Source organism: Bombus fervidus, chromosome 9 (assembly GCF_041682495.2).
Source record: "Bombus fervidus isolate BK054 chromosome 9, iyBomFerv1, whole genome shotgun sequence".
Lineage (NCBI taxonomy): Eukaryota > Metazoa > Arthropoda > Insecta > Hymenoptera > Apidae > Bombus > Bombus fervidus.
In genome coordinates, this window is record NC_091525.1 from 2,054,323 (window position 1) to 2,069,165 (window position 14,843).

The 14,843-nt window shown below is 35.9% G+C and overlaps 1 protein-coding gene across 5 annotated transcripts in view; it reads right to left on the reverse strand.

Annotated features, from left to right (window-relative positions):
- Positions 1–14,843, reverse strand: part of LOC139990893 (cyclic GMP-AMP phosphodiesterase SMPDL3A) — a 51,213-nt gene that overhangs the window by 11,875 nt on the left and 24,495 nt on the right. For all 5 annotated transcript variants that reach the window (XM_072010506.1, XM_072010505.1, XM_072010503.1 and 2 more), the window contains 4 exons: positions 13,255–13,323; positions 12,123–12,279; positions 7,845–8,050; positions 6,614–6,810 (listed from right to left, as the gene is read on the reverse strand). In XM_072010506.1, coding sequence (XP_071866607.1) covers positions 6,614–6,810; positions 7,845–8,050; positions 12,123–12,279; positions 13,255–13,323 — 629 coding nt within the window. The remainder of the gene's footprint in view (positions 1–6,613; positions 6,811–7,844; positions 8,051–12,122; positions 12,280–13,254; positions 13,324–14,843) is intronic.

Sequence of the window (14,843 nt, forward strand, 5' to 3'; positions counted from 1 at the left end):
TACTGGAAATATCAGTAACGCATTTTTGCACCCTTAAATTTTCAATAAATGGAAAATTCAATCGTGTTCTTATCAGTAGGTTGCGTTTTCCCGTCTGTCTAAAGTTCCATACTTTATTCATTTTTCGTCTTTCATAACCACAGATCACGGTAGGAAAATTTGTTATAAATATCTATAGAATATCCTGTGTACTTGAACGTGATCGAGAGATCAATAGGATCGGCATAGCAACAATTTAGGTATACGAGTATATAGATCCTGGTTCCGTGTATGGAATTCAAAGTCCTACCATAATTTATCACCGCTGGTAACATTCAGCCAGCTTGAAGGATTCTCCTCGTTCTAAACGGCCGGAGGCTCGTAATCGATAACCGATATCTGGAGGCAGCGCGTCATCCGACACCGATATCGCGGCAATTGTAGCGCGTATCCGGCGAGATCGCAATGCAAAGAGCCCACCGGCCGAATGGTAATTGGCCGTGGAATAAATTCGCGGTCGATCTCGTTCCGGCCACCAAACTCATAAAGTTCTCTTCCTCGTTGTTCTCCTAGCCGAAAGGGAAGACAAGGGTTGGGGAAAGCTGAAATTCTTTTCATCGCGGTCGATATGAAATAGACGTTTGTTCCGGATAAAGATCGAACTCGCAGCAGGGGGCGATGGAAACTCGTTTATTGGGCCGAAGAGTAAATTTTCGGGGAAAGAGTTCGGGCTTGATCGACGAGACACATTGCCCGGCCATCTTTCTCCTGCGGAATTCGCGCCATCCTATCACAGATTCCCATGAAAAGATGAAATCATGTGCTTTTGTTCGAAGTATGTTTCTTCGAACGTTAATCGAGAGAAAAATGGAAGAGCAGCTTTTGCTGCTGCAATTCTTTAGAAATGGTATTATGCTGCTATCAGATTGAATTTTGATTAATTAGATCGATAAGCGATATTTTCGTATTTCTTTGGTTTCCGAGCATAAAAATAATATGTACAGATTTTGGGCAAAATCAAAATGTGGTTATTGTCAACTCGCAATTTATGCTTGATCTTAAATATTTGAGGTATCGGGTGTCACGATTCTTTCCTATTTTTCATACACTTTATATTTACACGTTGATCGTTATAATTCGTATTTTTCTATTTATTTTCAGTTATATTTTAATTCTCTATGAAACATTCTATCACATTTAAATATGATTGATACGTAATATCCCATTTGCCTGTTAAAATATACATCTGGAAATAAATGAATTTTACACGAAACAAATTTTCTTGCTTTTGGATTTAATAATTCTACTTGTCTTTGTAATATTTTCTGACTAAACGTCTTTTAGGAATAGCTGCATCAAACGAAAAAAGTAGGGGAACGCAAAAAGATAAAATCAACGAAGAATTGGTGATTTAGAGCTCAATATTAGTGAGATGCATAGTTGAAAATAAAGAATTAAGAGTAAGAGTCTTGGAGCTAAATTGTATCTTTATTATCAGATATAACAACTAGTGTCTCATTCGAGGTTCACGTATTAAATGGCCTATATTTAACCTAGGCTTCCTACAATACGAGGAAGATTTTGCTGCTTGGTATATGGACAATATTTTTACCTATCGTACGACAGTCAATAAGAAAGGAAATTTATATCTTCATACCTGATACTTTTAGAGGAAACAATTTGTAATGTGCACTGTAAGTCTTTCAGTTTGGGCGTGTGTGCGAAAGTCGTTTCTAAAGACACGAAACACCGCGAATTGCGGCTATAACCGACTTTTTGCTAAAGATAAATCGATTCGAGATATTTCTGCGCGCTAGTACGATTACGAGGGTCTTAAACCTGATTCGTTTACAAAGTTCGACGCCAACTTAAGCAGTTGCGGCCTGTTGGTCTGTGCCACTTTTTTATACCATTTTCCCGTAACTTATAAGCGTAGATATTAAATATCGATCTACCTTCCGCCTGTAGTATATAGCATGTTTAAAGAAGCACAACGTCATTGGAAGATAAAGTTCGATGAGTACAATAACTTCATGGAAGTAATAGCATTTTACAAAATTACTAATAAATTGCAAGCGCAAGATGTAAAATCTCGAGCGTATTAGATAAATTAGGAACAATTCTTTTTCTTTTTATCATCACTGTAATATTTGCTTCGGTCTTGTGCAAGAAGTATTTTAAAAAATATGAAAGAATATTAACTTAACGCATCAAAAGAAGCAATTGGGAACAAAGGATATTGTGAAACATGAATTGGAAAATATTACATAAAAGCTGGTTACTGGAAAGCTTTAAAAATTGTTTCTCTGAAATATTGGACGCGAATCTTAAATTTGCAATATTCAATATCGATGGAATAAAACTGCATACAAAAGAATTTAACAATATTTAATAAACTTCAAAATAGACGATCGTTATATCGATAGAAAAAAGTTCGTAACTTTTATACCTTAATTTCCGCAATCTTCGTTTCTTTAGTAAAGAAAGAGTCTGTTTAGTCTGTAAATACAAACAACTTTATTCATCATGCTTATCCTCATCTGCTTGTTTATCGTTATTGAACTTATTGATTGGTATTATTTATACGTATGTATATAGAAGGGCCAACGCATTGATCGCGTTACGAAAGAAATACAATTCGTAATCCTAGAACAATATTTTCAAACATAAACTTATCCACGTACGTACACGAGACCTAACATATAATAACATATAATATAATAAAAATAAACATATTATCGTTTAATTATACTCGACAACGTACATATTTCAAAACGAACAATACTGTTGGATAGCTGTCTAAAAATATGTAACTAGCACCGTAACTAAAGGCATTAATCGTAAAAGTTTGTGATAACTATATCTTGGATCTTTACGTGAAATAAACAAACTAATATATATTAATAGGAAAAAACATTCAAACGTATTTTCCAATACCAATGTAAAAGCTCGATAAATCGATATCAACCGTTTCGTTACTTTTTAAATTTAATTACTTCATTACTACCACTTAACCCTTCCAATTACCATGTAAGAAGTAAATTTTTGCAACTATGTAAAAAAGTTTTATTTAAAAAGAATTGTCACGTCTACTCGTATCGATAGGATAGCGTTAAATCGATTTAAAATAGCTGAAACATTGTATACGGGAAATGCTATCGCTGGATACCAATTACATGTAATATTAACGTATCTCGTATCGTTAAATTTCATATATTATATCACCTACTATTTACCAAGTTGTATGTTTGTACTTTCGTTCTCTCTCTCTCTATGGCTATGAATTATTATCATCGTAATTCCCTAAAAAGATAAGCATTCTGTAAAATTCATTTGTAAGCACGGTTTATACCGTTGTCTTCGAAAATTTCATACGGGCATACAGACGGTATCCCGCGATGGAATGATCATCGAGCTGTCGAACAATATCGAATATTAATATTTCCTGCGAAACTTCATATCCCCACACGGAGAAGGCGGATTCAACGGTCGCTTTCAGGCTATAAAGCTTTGGGTCGGAAGTTCTGTTATTGACTGATAGCCTGTCATCCCGATAACTGCGTCCCGTGTAAATAATTTATCGCGACGGGAACCAAAATGGAGGAAACGAAGCGGCATCAGCATTGATACTGCGCGGCGCCGCACGATTTTCATCCTCGGGAATTGACGTTTCGTCAATAAACTTCCTTTACCGCCACTTGGACGAACCTTCCCTGATTCTCTTCTTTCATTTCTCTCTCTCTCTCTCTCTCTCTCTCTCTCTCTCTCTTTTTCTCCCTGACTATCTGTTCATCCGTCTACCTTTCTCTCGTCTGCTCGTCGATTTAAACTATGCAGAGCTTGTTTTACGAGCGTGCACAATCCATCGCGCATATGTCTGACTTGATCCTTTAATTATCGAACTTGTCGTGACGCGAAACAAGTATCGTTCTATTATACAAGATAAATATACGCAATGGTTCACGGAAATATTCGAAGAAACTTGCTATATTATATTACGCGAAATATTTTGAAATTTCATTAGCGCCGTAGCGAAATTGATTTTTACGAAAATGTAATTGCGACGATACGGGATCCGAGTTGACGACAAATTGATTTTAACGCGCGATATCGTCTAAGAACGAAATAAACAGACGTATTACCGATTAACACGTTGATTCGTCTAAGCGGTATGTTAAATGTATCAACTCTTTTGCCAGATACTCCTTCAGATTAATTAATTAAATCGTTAAGGAAATTTCTTGAACGATTTGTCAAAGGATTCTTATAGATAATAATTGTACAGACCTTCTTTACATCTTACAAAGTTGGACTCGCTTGTACTTGGTACTACACATCGAGCAAAATGAGTATCTCTGGCTGTAATACTGTAACGTTCGTCGCAAGCAGCTTGTTTCTGAACAAAGACTATTATATTCCTGCCATAAAAGCACATTTCCCTTCGAGTGCCATTCTTCGAAAAGAAATTTCTTCGCACTCGAGCAAATCTTCTTAAGGGCAACTTCCTTCTGGATCAATGTTGATTATGAAATTTCCTTTTCTTCTTCCTTCGTACCATTTCATATCGTTCTTTGAGAGAAGCTATTACGTTTAGATGACAACGGTAAACTTTTAATTGCATTTTCTTCGAAGCAGTCATTTCGATGAGAGCTCTAGAAAATTGCACTTGAAAAATATTGACTGCTTAATGATGAATTGTGTAATGAATTACAATTGCCATTGCTCCGACGTTTACTCTCAGAACGATCAAATAGCAGGCCCTGCAGGAGAAGCGGGTCGTTAAAACGGGAAAACCGAACAAACAAAGGAGCTGGCCGAGCGATGCTCCAAACGATGTTATTCTCACTTTCTTGTTCGTGCTGCTTCTTTGTTTGACTAGGGATCTCGCTCGTAACGGTGCCGTGAATGCATTATGTCGAATTGATAGAGAGCATGAACATTCGTATAAATGTCCTGCGTAGAAAGGGTAACGCAGTTGTTCGACGTACTATGTACAAATTATTCGAAATATGCGCATTATATGAAACTTTTTGAAATTTCGTTATCACTATAATGGGTGATTATAGTAGTAAAGTTTGAAACGGATCCGGTAACGTATATCAAAGTCACAAGAGACTCGTTGCGAATATACATTTCGTGAAAAATTAATATACAAGATGGATAATAATCGAAAACATATAATTAGCCTAACCGATGGTCTCGTTAAATATTATGGCTTATTAATACAGAGAATAGTCGACTGTTTCAAATTTTACGAATATGATCACCATGATTGATAATGGCAAAAAAATTGTATCATAACGTATCGTCACTTTCTGCAGACACTTTTATGCGGTGATATTTCTTAAAACAAATTTTTTACAATTTAAATATAAGTGCTAAAGAAATGATAAAGAAGTTCGTGAAATGTAAGCACGTAAAGTGGCAGATATGTTTCAAAGAAGTACAAATATATAGAGGGAGTATTTCAAGAAAATCATAAAGAAATATCATCTCTTCGCAACCGCAATAAAGATGATAATCTTCACACATTCGTGCTTCAAAGAACTCACGGTAGTGAGACTTCATGAAAGTCTCTCAAGTATCCAATATGTTGTTCCTTTTTCGAAAGAATTAAGATATGACAGAGAAAAATAAGATTTTAATTTTCTAACAGAATTAGTCGATTGAATCTGTGTTTGTCGACAAAATTTATACAACTTGTTGAAAAGCGAGAGGAACAGCCTGAAGGAAATGTCGACGAAGGGTGGAATTTGATACGCAATCTCTCGTCCGGCTATATAATCTTGCCATAGCGGGGATAAACTGAAGTTTGCGAAGCTGCTGACTTTAATAACGTTACGTATCTTAAAACTTAGTGGAATATTGTTTCGACGCAAAAATAGTAAGAACAGCAGGATACTAGAAACGACATGTTACGAGTTCAGTTTAATAATATCGTCGTTGAATTGTATGGAAACCTTGAATAAGAGTCGATAGCACATTGTGATAAAGTCGAAGTAGCAGCAAAGTATGGTTGCAAATTGTTGGAATACAACGACATTTCACGCATAGGCATAAATACCCTTACACAAGCATACTCGTTACTGTATAGAGAGTGGGGTTCAAAAGTATTTAAGGGATCGTGGGTCACTACCAAAGTCTAGTCTGAAAGTAACTGGCCAACAATCAACGTATACGTTGTTAATTATATCACTCGCTTATATACATTTGGTTCTGTAGTTCTGTTTAATAAACATCACTGAATATTATTTCAACATGAACATTGTGTTCAACTTCAAGATTAAACTCCAGCACAAATATTTCGTTGGAAAACGACGTAATTTCGAACACAAGAGGCACTGAAACTTATGGATAGAGTGAAGATTTGCGTTTATGGAAAATTTGGAGATGTAAAAATGGACAAAATTCGTAAGAACTTTTTACGATATTCGATAGATAAAATAATTTTCTATCTAAATTTCATTGTTTTTAATTATATTCATAAAAATATGAGAATTTGCATAGATGTCCGCGCTCTACCTATGGTACAGCGTAACTTGAAAACCGCTTTCTTCGAAACGTGCTGCCAAATGTGCACAAGACCTTCGCTTACTGCCGGTTTCCATTCAATTATAGAAGAAATGTGTCTTACCGTTTCCTTCTTCCTCCGCGCGGTCTCGAGAGTCATCTGGAACCAGGACCATTGATCGAAAGGGTCCTGCGTGTTGTCCATCATACTACTTCCGGAGCGGTGTAGCATACGATTGTCAGCCGTGTTCAACCACAAATTCGTATTGAGGAAAATGATTCGATACTTTTCCGAGCGCTGCTCTATCGTGTAATATCCGGCTGTAACAAGTGTACGAAATCGTCGGATGCGTTTAAGTTGCCAGTTTATGCGGAGTACGCTCGCTTTTTTTTTTTCTTTTTCGCGATCTTCTTTCGCAATTCGCTCGGACGGCGGCTGTTATTGGACTTTTATTGAAACGGCACGACGGGAGCAGGAAGCGGTAGGTAGAAGGGAGAATTGTTCGGGGAAGAAATTTTTGTTTGTTCGAGCGCTGCGCTTGAATTTTATTCGTTCGTGTGTTCGTAAAAATTGAAGTGGGTATACGTTCGTGGAAATGGCGGCTGATCGAAGCCAATGCGGAATGCTCGTATTGTATTGGGTGAGAAGTATTGAAGTGGTATTGATTTTTTCGCATAAATAATGGATCTGAAAAGGGTTGTACGGCCTATTAAAGCGACTACTCCGTTAAGGAGGTTGTTATTGGGATAAAAATCTGTTATATCGTTAGGTGGAAGTTGTTGTTAGTCGTATGTTGTTTGAATTAGGTTTCGTTCAATTCCGAATGGAAAAGAAAGAAAGAAGGAACAAAAAGCTTATGAATATAGCATGTGTTAACATTCTTTAAATAGGGAAGCTGACAAAGTAAATAAACGAAAGTGAATAAAAACTGAATAAATTTGAAAGATGCTGTATAAAGCATAAATTAAGACAAAGTGTCGTATATGAAATAGTCCTGCCTATAAGAAAGAAAAATAAGAGAGAAAGGAAGCTTCGTAATTATATAATCGGTTTAAAGTACACTCGTGTCAATATTTTTTCTCTTTCTCCACGTCTTGGAAACGGAATAGAAAAAAGCAAATAATGGAAAAAGAAAACAGTCGTCTTTTATCGGTATTACTAAAACAATTTCTCTATATGAAACATAGGTATTCTCAAGAGATTCGGACTCAAGAGTACGTCCGCTTGCTTTAATCCGATTTCCGAGCCGTTCGCCATTGCAAAACGCTTTCACATAGAGAAATATCTTCCAGTATAACGATAGAAGCCAAAGAGAAGAGTCAAGGCAGGGAAAAAGGAAAACACTTGTTCGTACCAGTTTTAAAGGTATCCAGAGCTTCCTGCGGCAACCAATGCTGCCAGATCTCGGCCAGTTGTGAGAAGTTCACCCCGATGTCGTCGTGTCCGAGCGCCGGAAACACAAACTGTTCCTTAAACGTGCGAGACAACAGATCGGTCAAATTCCGCAAACACTGCAGACGAAGCTCGGCGCTCATGCCAGTAGTGCGCGTCAGCGCGTCACTGCAACAAGTAGTTACAGGCTCGTTAGTATAAGTACGTTAGAGTAGGTAACATATGGCTGATCAACGCTTGTCGGAATTATTACGATTTCCCTGGTAAATACGAAGGAACGTTACTTCACGTAATGTGCATAAATTCAAGCAGGATGCCGCAGTCCAACGTCTCAACAGTTTCAGCTCTAAGTCGATACAAGAAGAATGAGAAAGTGAGGTAACATTTTATTTATATCTGTTTTTTATTATAGCGAGTAAGTCGTAGAGTACTAAAAGGCATATTGGTCATTTTGTTGTATAATATATAATGGTATACAGATTTTTGTGTATGTCTTTTGATCTAAATCTTAGTTAATCTCTTAACTGGGGAATATTTTCCTGTGCTTGTCGAAATAATTATATTCACATGACGAAATATTTCGTCATACCCGGTTAGGGGATTAAGGGGAACTTTTATCGTTATTGCTACTAATGAGTAAATTAATTGTATCGTAAAATTAGTACATGACAGAAATTGTCAAAAGAGACAGTATGACAATGATATAAATAAATTATTGGTGCTGATTATCGGTATTATGTATGTAGAGCATAGTTCGAAACAGAAAATAGAATGTTCGTTGAAGCGTTAAAAATTAGATGTGATAAACCGAGGAAAGTATGTAGCTTAAGAAACGATGGACGTTAAGTATACAGACATATGGTTTCCACTTAATGCTTGGCACACGCTTGGTAACACGTTTTAGCTCTGATTTATCGAAAGGCCTTAAAAGAATTATTACAGACAGATCCCCATAGAAAACGAAGTCTTTCTCTTTAATAACGTGTCTCGCAAAGATTTCACTTGATTCTGGCTTTGCATTGAAATATCATATCATAAGAACTCATTAAATAAGAAATTACAGTTATCATTTTACATTTCTCTCTTCCTTTCCTTCTTCTCGGTGGTGGAGAGAAAAATATCTTGATGTCAAAGCGTCAAGGTTTCGAAATTAATGAAAATTTTCAACCTTTTCGTATCTAGACGCGCGAAAAAACTTTTATAAAACGTATGCATTTTTAAATGGCGAATTTAATTAAGAGCTTGGAAAATCGAATGATACAAGTCGAGAAGTATGAACAGAGGATTCGTATCTAGACAAGTACGTAGTTAAAAATAGTTTGTATATACTATGTGCACGTGTTGTTGGAACTTAATGAGAAAGCTGCGCAACTTTGTACCACCCTTTACCAGAACGCCATTATAAAAATTGCTGCAATTAGATTCTCTTAGAGACTGGATTTTTTCCCTGGAAGCGAAGATTTTCTTCATTAATTTTTATTTGATTCCAGAATATTACATTGTCTGAACCCGCTGCTGCTGTTAGGAGTTGTATCTTCCAGCTGTGTATGTGCGCGATCTTTATAATTTCAGAGAAATATAATTCCTATATGTAGGAACCAATTTAAATCGGAGGAATGCCGCTATAAGAGTTACATTTTACACAGAAAACCTTGATTTCAGCATTCCCGTTATATATTAGCATTCTTTGAGAAAATTTAATTAACCGTCAAAATCTTCCAATCTCTTGCGTAATCTTGCATATTTCATTTTTGTTTCGCGGGTGAATATACGACAGATGCAAACTGTAATCCAATATATCGCGCAATTTTAGATTCGTAATAATGTGGTCGGAGATAATTTAAGATGAAGCATTAAAGTACATTGAAAGACTGAAAACTGAACGCTATAAACGGAGGAACGGGAATAGAGAAATTGTAGATTTCGCGTGTGACTCTGACTCTTGCTGAGTAATCTGGGTTGTTCGTGAGAGTGTGTGATATCAACTTTGTATTGTGAATTGATGGTGAAATACGATATCAGTCACGTAAAGTTGGAACAACCAAAACCTCGAAATCGAGTTGCAGCGCAAACTTACATGAGTTAGCATTTGGATTTCTTGTTCGATAACTCATTCTATCGTTACATAAACATCTTTGACGCGTTAAATATTCTCTTTTGTAGATAATGTACAAGTTTCTTTAATAAAAGAGCTAAGATAATAATCGCTACGTTGACGTAATTAGCATAATTTTGTTGTTCGATAAAATGTTATACCTGAAAAGGTGACTGCTGAAAAAGAAACATGTTTCTTCGTACTACTAATTATTTCAAATTATTATACGTAGAATTTTTAATTTATAAACGCATAAAAATAAAAATCCCGAAAAAAAAGAAAAACAAAAACAAAGCTTAGAGATAAACCAATGATCTTCAGCATCGACGATTCAGAAATCAGAAAGTTGTTTTCATTCAAAATCGTTTTTAGAAGAGTTTACAACCGGTTTATAAACTCTTTTTCTGTAAAAAAGAAAGTTAAACGGATGTGAGAGTGGGTAACTATCCTAACGAATAAAATGTGTTTTCTCCACATTTACTTCTCTATCTTTCCTATTGTGAGAGAAACAAACTTTCTTAGTTACCTGATAATTGGTTAGAAGTATAACGCATACGTGTATACACATGGAACTACTGAACTTTCGTACATGTTATGCACGCTGGATAACGTGGTTGCACAGTACTATGCATATAAGTTTGCTTTACAATAGGATTACAGCTCAAACACTATATGTACATATATATATATCTGTATCTGCGTAGAAATACTTAAGAATTAATGCAATTGTTATGTTTTTGCAAACTGTATAACATCTGCTTAAAAGCAAATAAAATAATATTCCAGGAGTTGTATTATTTCAAACCGTATTATAGATACACGATTTAAAATTTCAATGGAAGAAACTTAAAGCGTAACCATCGAGAGAGAAACTGTGAGAAAGTGTAATTAAACACAACTCCCGTTTCTATAATTTCTTTCCGATAATAAGCTAAAGAAATTACAAGTGCAATTGGCTGGGATAATAAACTTATATCGATACTAATGAATGTTCATTAGATTTCACAAATCAAAAGGGAATTATCAATTTGTCCGATAATTTATTCATAAGTGCATTAACATTCGCAATTCGGTTGTATGTAAATAAATCGATCAAACTCTATTAAACTAGCGATTGTACGGTTTAATTTATACGGAACACGCAGCCACTGTGTTGCGTCCAACAAACACAAATCTTTATAGTCCACTACATTCTTGTTCCTCTAGTTTGCGAATTGTCAGATTAGTTTACGAAACTGCGTGTTAAAGGCTAATCAGTTTTCGTTGATTCATCGGCCAATTTACTAATAGCCATCAGAACGTTTATGCGATACCGATTCGTTATCCAATCGAATGCTCGTTGATTTCATCTTCGATTTCTATTTCCGTCCGTTGTTGACACGTTGAATATTCGTCGTTTATTATTTTCGTAGTTACCCAGTAATGAGAATTCCATGTCACATTATCTGCGTATTCGTTTTTATTAATTTTTTACTCCATGAAAATCGAATTGTCATGTTAAGCTTGTTGCTCTGATGATAGTAATACGCCGATTAATTGATCGAGCATTCTGCAAATCCTATATCATATTGCTAATAATAAGGATATTAAAGCGAGTAGCGTTAGTATAGTATTTTTGATTGTCAACCCAACTCTATATAACTTTTCACTTGAACCGCGAACGAAGTTGTAGAATGAAAGTTCTGACAGTGTCGAGATTCGCGTTGTATAAGCTAATTTTTCAGGAAGTCAGACGCCGAATTTAACCTGTCCATCGAGAAACGCGATATTTCGAACCACAAACTGAGGAAATTTAAATCGGTTATCAGGACTTTCGAAGTTTTTCATTTCAAAAAAAACGCTATATAATTTCGTTACTTCTTTACTCGTTCGTTTAATTATCTCCTCAAGAACAATAAGAGATATATGTGTAATAGCTGTAGAAGATATTAGCACATACCCTTGCAATATCAGCATATATTCTACACCATATATCGATATATCCATATTAAACTTTTGTAGTCATACGATAAGTATCTGTTATTAAGTGATAGAAAATTTAATATACTTGTACCTATTTAATTAGTATGTAAATGCAATAAATGTAACTACGATGGCATGTCAATACTATTCATAGCCATTTGTAATAAAAATTTGTAAACTTACCCCGTCCAAAGAACAAACTTGATTCCTTCGCCGCGATTGGATGTCATTGCCATTGCTGCTGATTCTACCAGAGCCCAGGGCGAATCGCAGCCATAGTCACCGAATTCTCCGGGGGTTTTCCGACCGCTGTTCACACCGTTCTTCGTGTTCCAGCACGCTGAAAGCAGGGACCGGGCTAAGCTGAAGAGGAAACAAGAAGACAAAAAAAAAAAAAAAAGACAAAGAAAAACAGAAATGAGGAAACGAACACGTGGGAACATAGTGCTCGTATTAAGGGAGCAACGCAGCGGACGCTCGTGTATTGCCACGCTAACGTCCAAATGACACGGAGTCGGCTCCCAGCTCGTGCTTGGTATGGGACGCAATTTCAGGTAGCGTTATTTCATGCAAACCTCGTGCCAACCAAACACGCCAGGTACTTTAAAACGATCGGTAAATAGCGACGGGAACAGGAGGAAAATATAGGCACGGGTAGCAAGGGGTGAAAGCTGAATATATTCTGTTCCTGAAATGTTTGACTAAACTTTAGAGGCGTACTGTGCAGAGGTTACATCGCCGAAGGGAAAAATTTTATCGAATATTTTGCGACAGAGCTTGGGGAAAAAAGATTTCGTTTCTTCTTATTTGATTAACAGTCGGTGCTGTAATATTTAATCTTTTTAATACCGATTATAATGAAACGACTGTTCTTTTACAAAATTTTACGTGAAAGATATAAATAATATCGAATCGCTTGCCGAAGCGAATGAGATTGAAAATGAAAGGCAAGATTTCGAAGCGAAAACATAGGTTAAAACGAAATGTGAAGTTTCTTTATTATATTTTCATGTTATATACATCTACTTGTTTTATATACATGTATTACAGTAGCATAACCGAAAAAAAACGTATTATAATTTCGTGTATAAACTGTTATCTCTGTATACTATTTTTTCAATTCAGGCGATCACGATGTTTGGTAACCTTTGTCGGTAGGTGTATCTATATTTGTATATTATATCAATTCTGTGTATCTTTGCATCTTTGAATTTCGCATAGATGCATCAAAATCCGCAGTCTCGTGACAGGAATAAGGAGAAAGCAAGGAGAAGGTACATATAATGTACGTAGAAAATAAAACAAAGTTACTTACCGTTTGCCGCGTTTGCTTGGGTGGAGTACCTCGGATCATAGTGGATGTCAGTGATGTGCCAGAAATACCCTAGAAGCAGAGAGAACGAGGTCGTCGCGCCTTCTGCGTTTCAGCTTCTATTTGCATCTCGTTCCGTTGCATTTTCATTCATCGTTTCTTCCCTACCGTTTCCGCGAATCAACGTAACGTCACGACGAGAAAAGGATGCAAAACTGCCAAGTTGATGTCTAGACGCGAAGCACGGTTTCGAACGAATTCGATCCTCATCGGTAAACGGATTCGAATTTTCCAGCGCGACGAATCAAATCGAGACGAATTGAATCGCCGAACATAAGACGGATTGTTTTAAATTAGTCGCGCAATCCGTTTTCTCACGAAGTGGGGCTAGTTTGCAAAGTAATTAGACTCGACGATCGATTCAACGGGTAGATTGAATTTATCAAACGAACACACGCAAACCCGATGGCTGTTGTTGTTGAATCTCAAGTGTTTTAAATTAGGATGAATTAATATTTTGACCAGGATCGTTTAATTAGCATCGATCAAGAATTTTTAAAGCACCGAAACGTAATAATATTGTGCAAAACTTTCCTGTCAGATAGATCTTTCACTGTGCATTTCAAAAGTGATATCTACAACATTTTTAAATAATATTGCACATAAGAGTAAATAGGATAGAATGGCATAACAAATAAATTACATACAGGATTGTTAAACTACCGTGCTCAAAAATTTCTAGTCAGTTCAGTTTGCAAAAGAAATCTTTATTCTATCTATATTCTGATCTAAATCTATCCTCTCTTTTAAATCTATATATTTCGTAATATTGCAGTTCTAACGTGATTATTAATAAGACTTCGGAGCTGTATTTTTGCGGCCGATAATAAAATATTTACTTTTGCATTTCAGTTTCAATAATATCTTTGTCCATCTACTATGCAAGAATCGATTAGTAGTTCACGGATAATTTACAGTTCGTAGCCGCACAATTGCATAAAAATATGTACATAAATACAGTGTAGAAATTTAACACCATTTAATTCTGTCCTGAAAGATCTTTTTCGACCGTTTAAAAGAAAAATGAGTATAAACCGTTCTGCGTAGGCCATTAACGCTTCTAATATGAAGTAATAATGCGGCGTTATATCCAGGTGTTAAAGTCGCTGTTAATTATTTCAAATCATATTTACAGGTTTAACAGCAAGTACAAAATGACTATACTTTGTAAAGAAACGAATTCCATTTCGAATGTAATTTTTCATTTCAATAATCCAACGAAAATTTTTGTTTCACGAGTAAAATACTGCCAATCAGAAACTTTGGAAATTGGAATACTTTGCAAGTAATCATACTTATATCGGCATTCAAAGTAACCTTAGTTGAAACAGAATACCTTACGGAAGATAAAGGAAAGGAAATTTCACGTGAAATGGGTCAAGGAATTTTCGTGAACTCGATAACTTTGTTATAACATTTTCGTTAGTGGTCGTACGTTACGTCAGCTTGTTAACTTCGTCCATAATTAACCGTAACAAGGGGGAGGACGTTAATGTACGACTGTCGAATAAATTCTGTCTCGATCGCGCTCA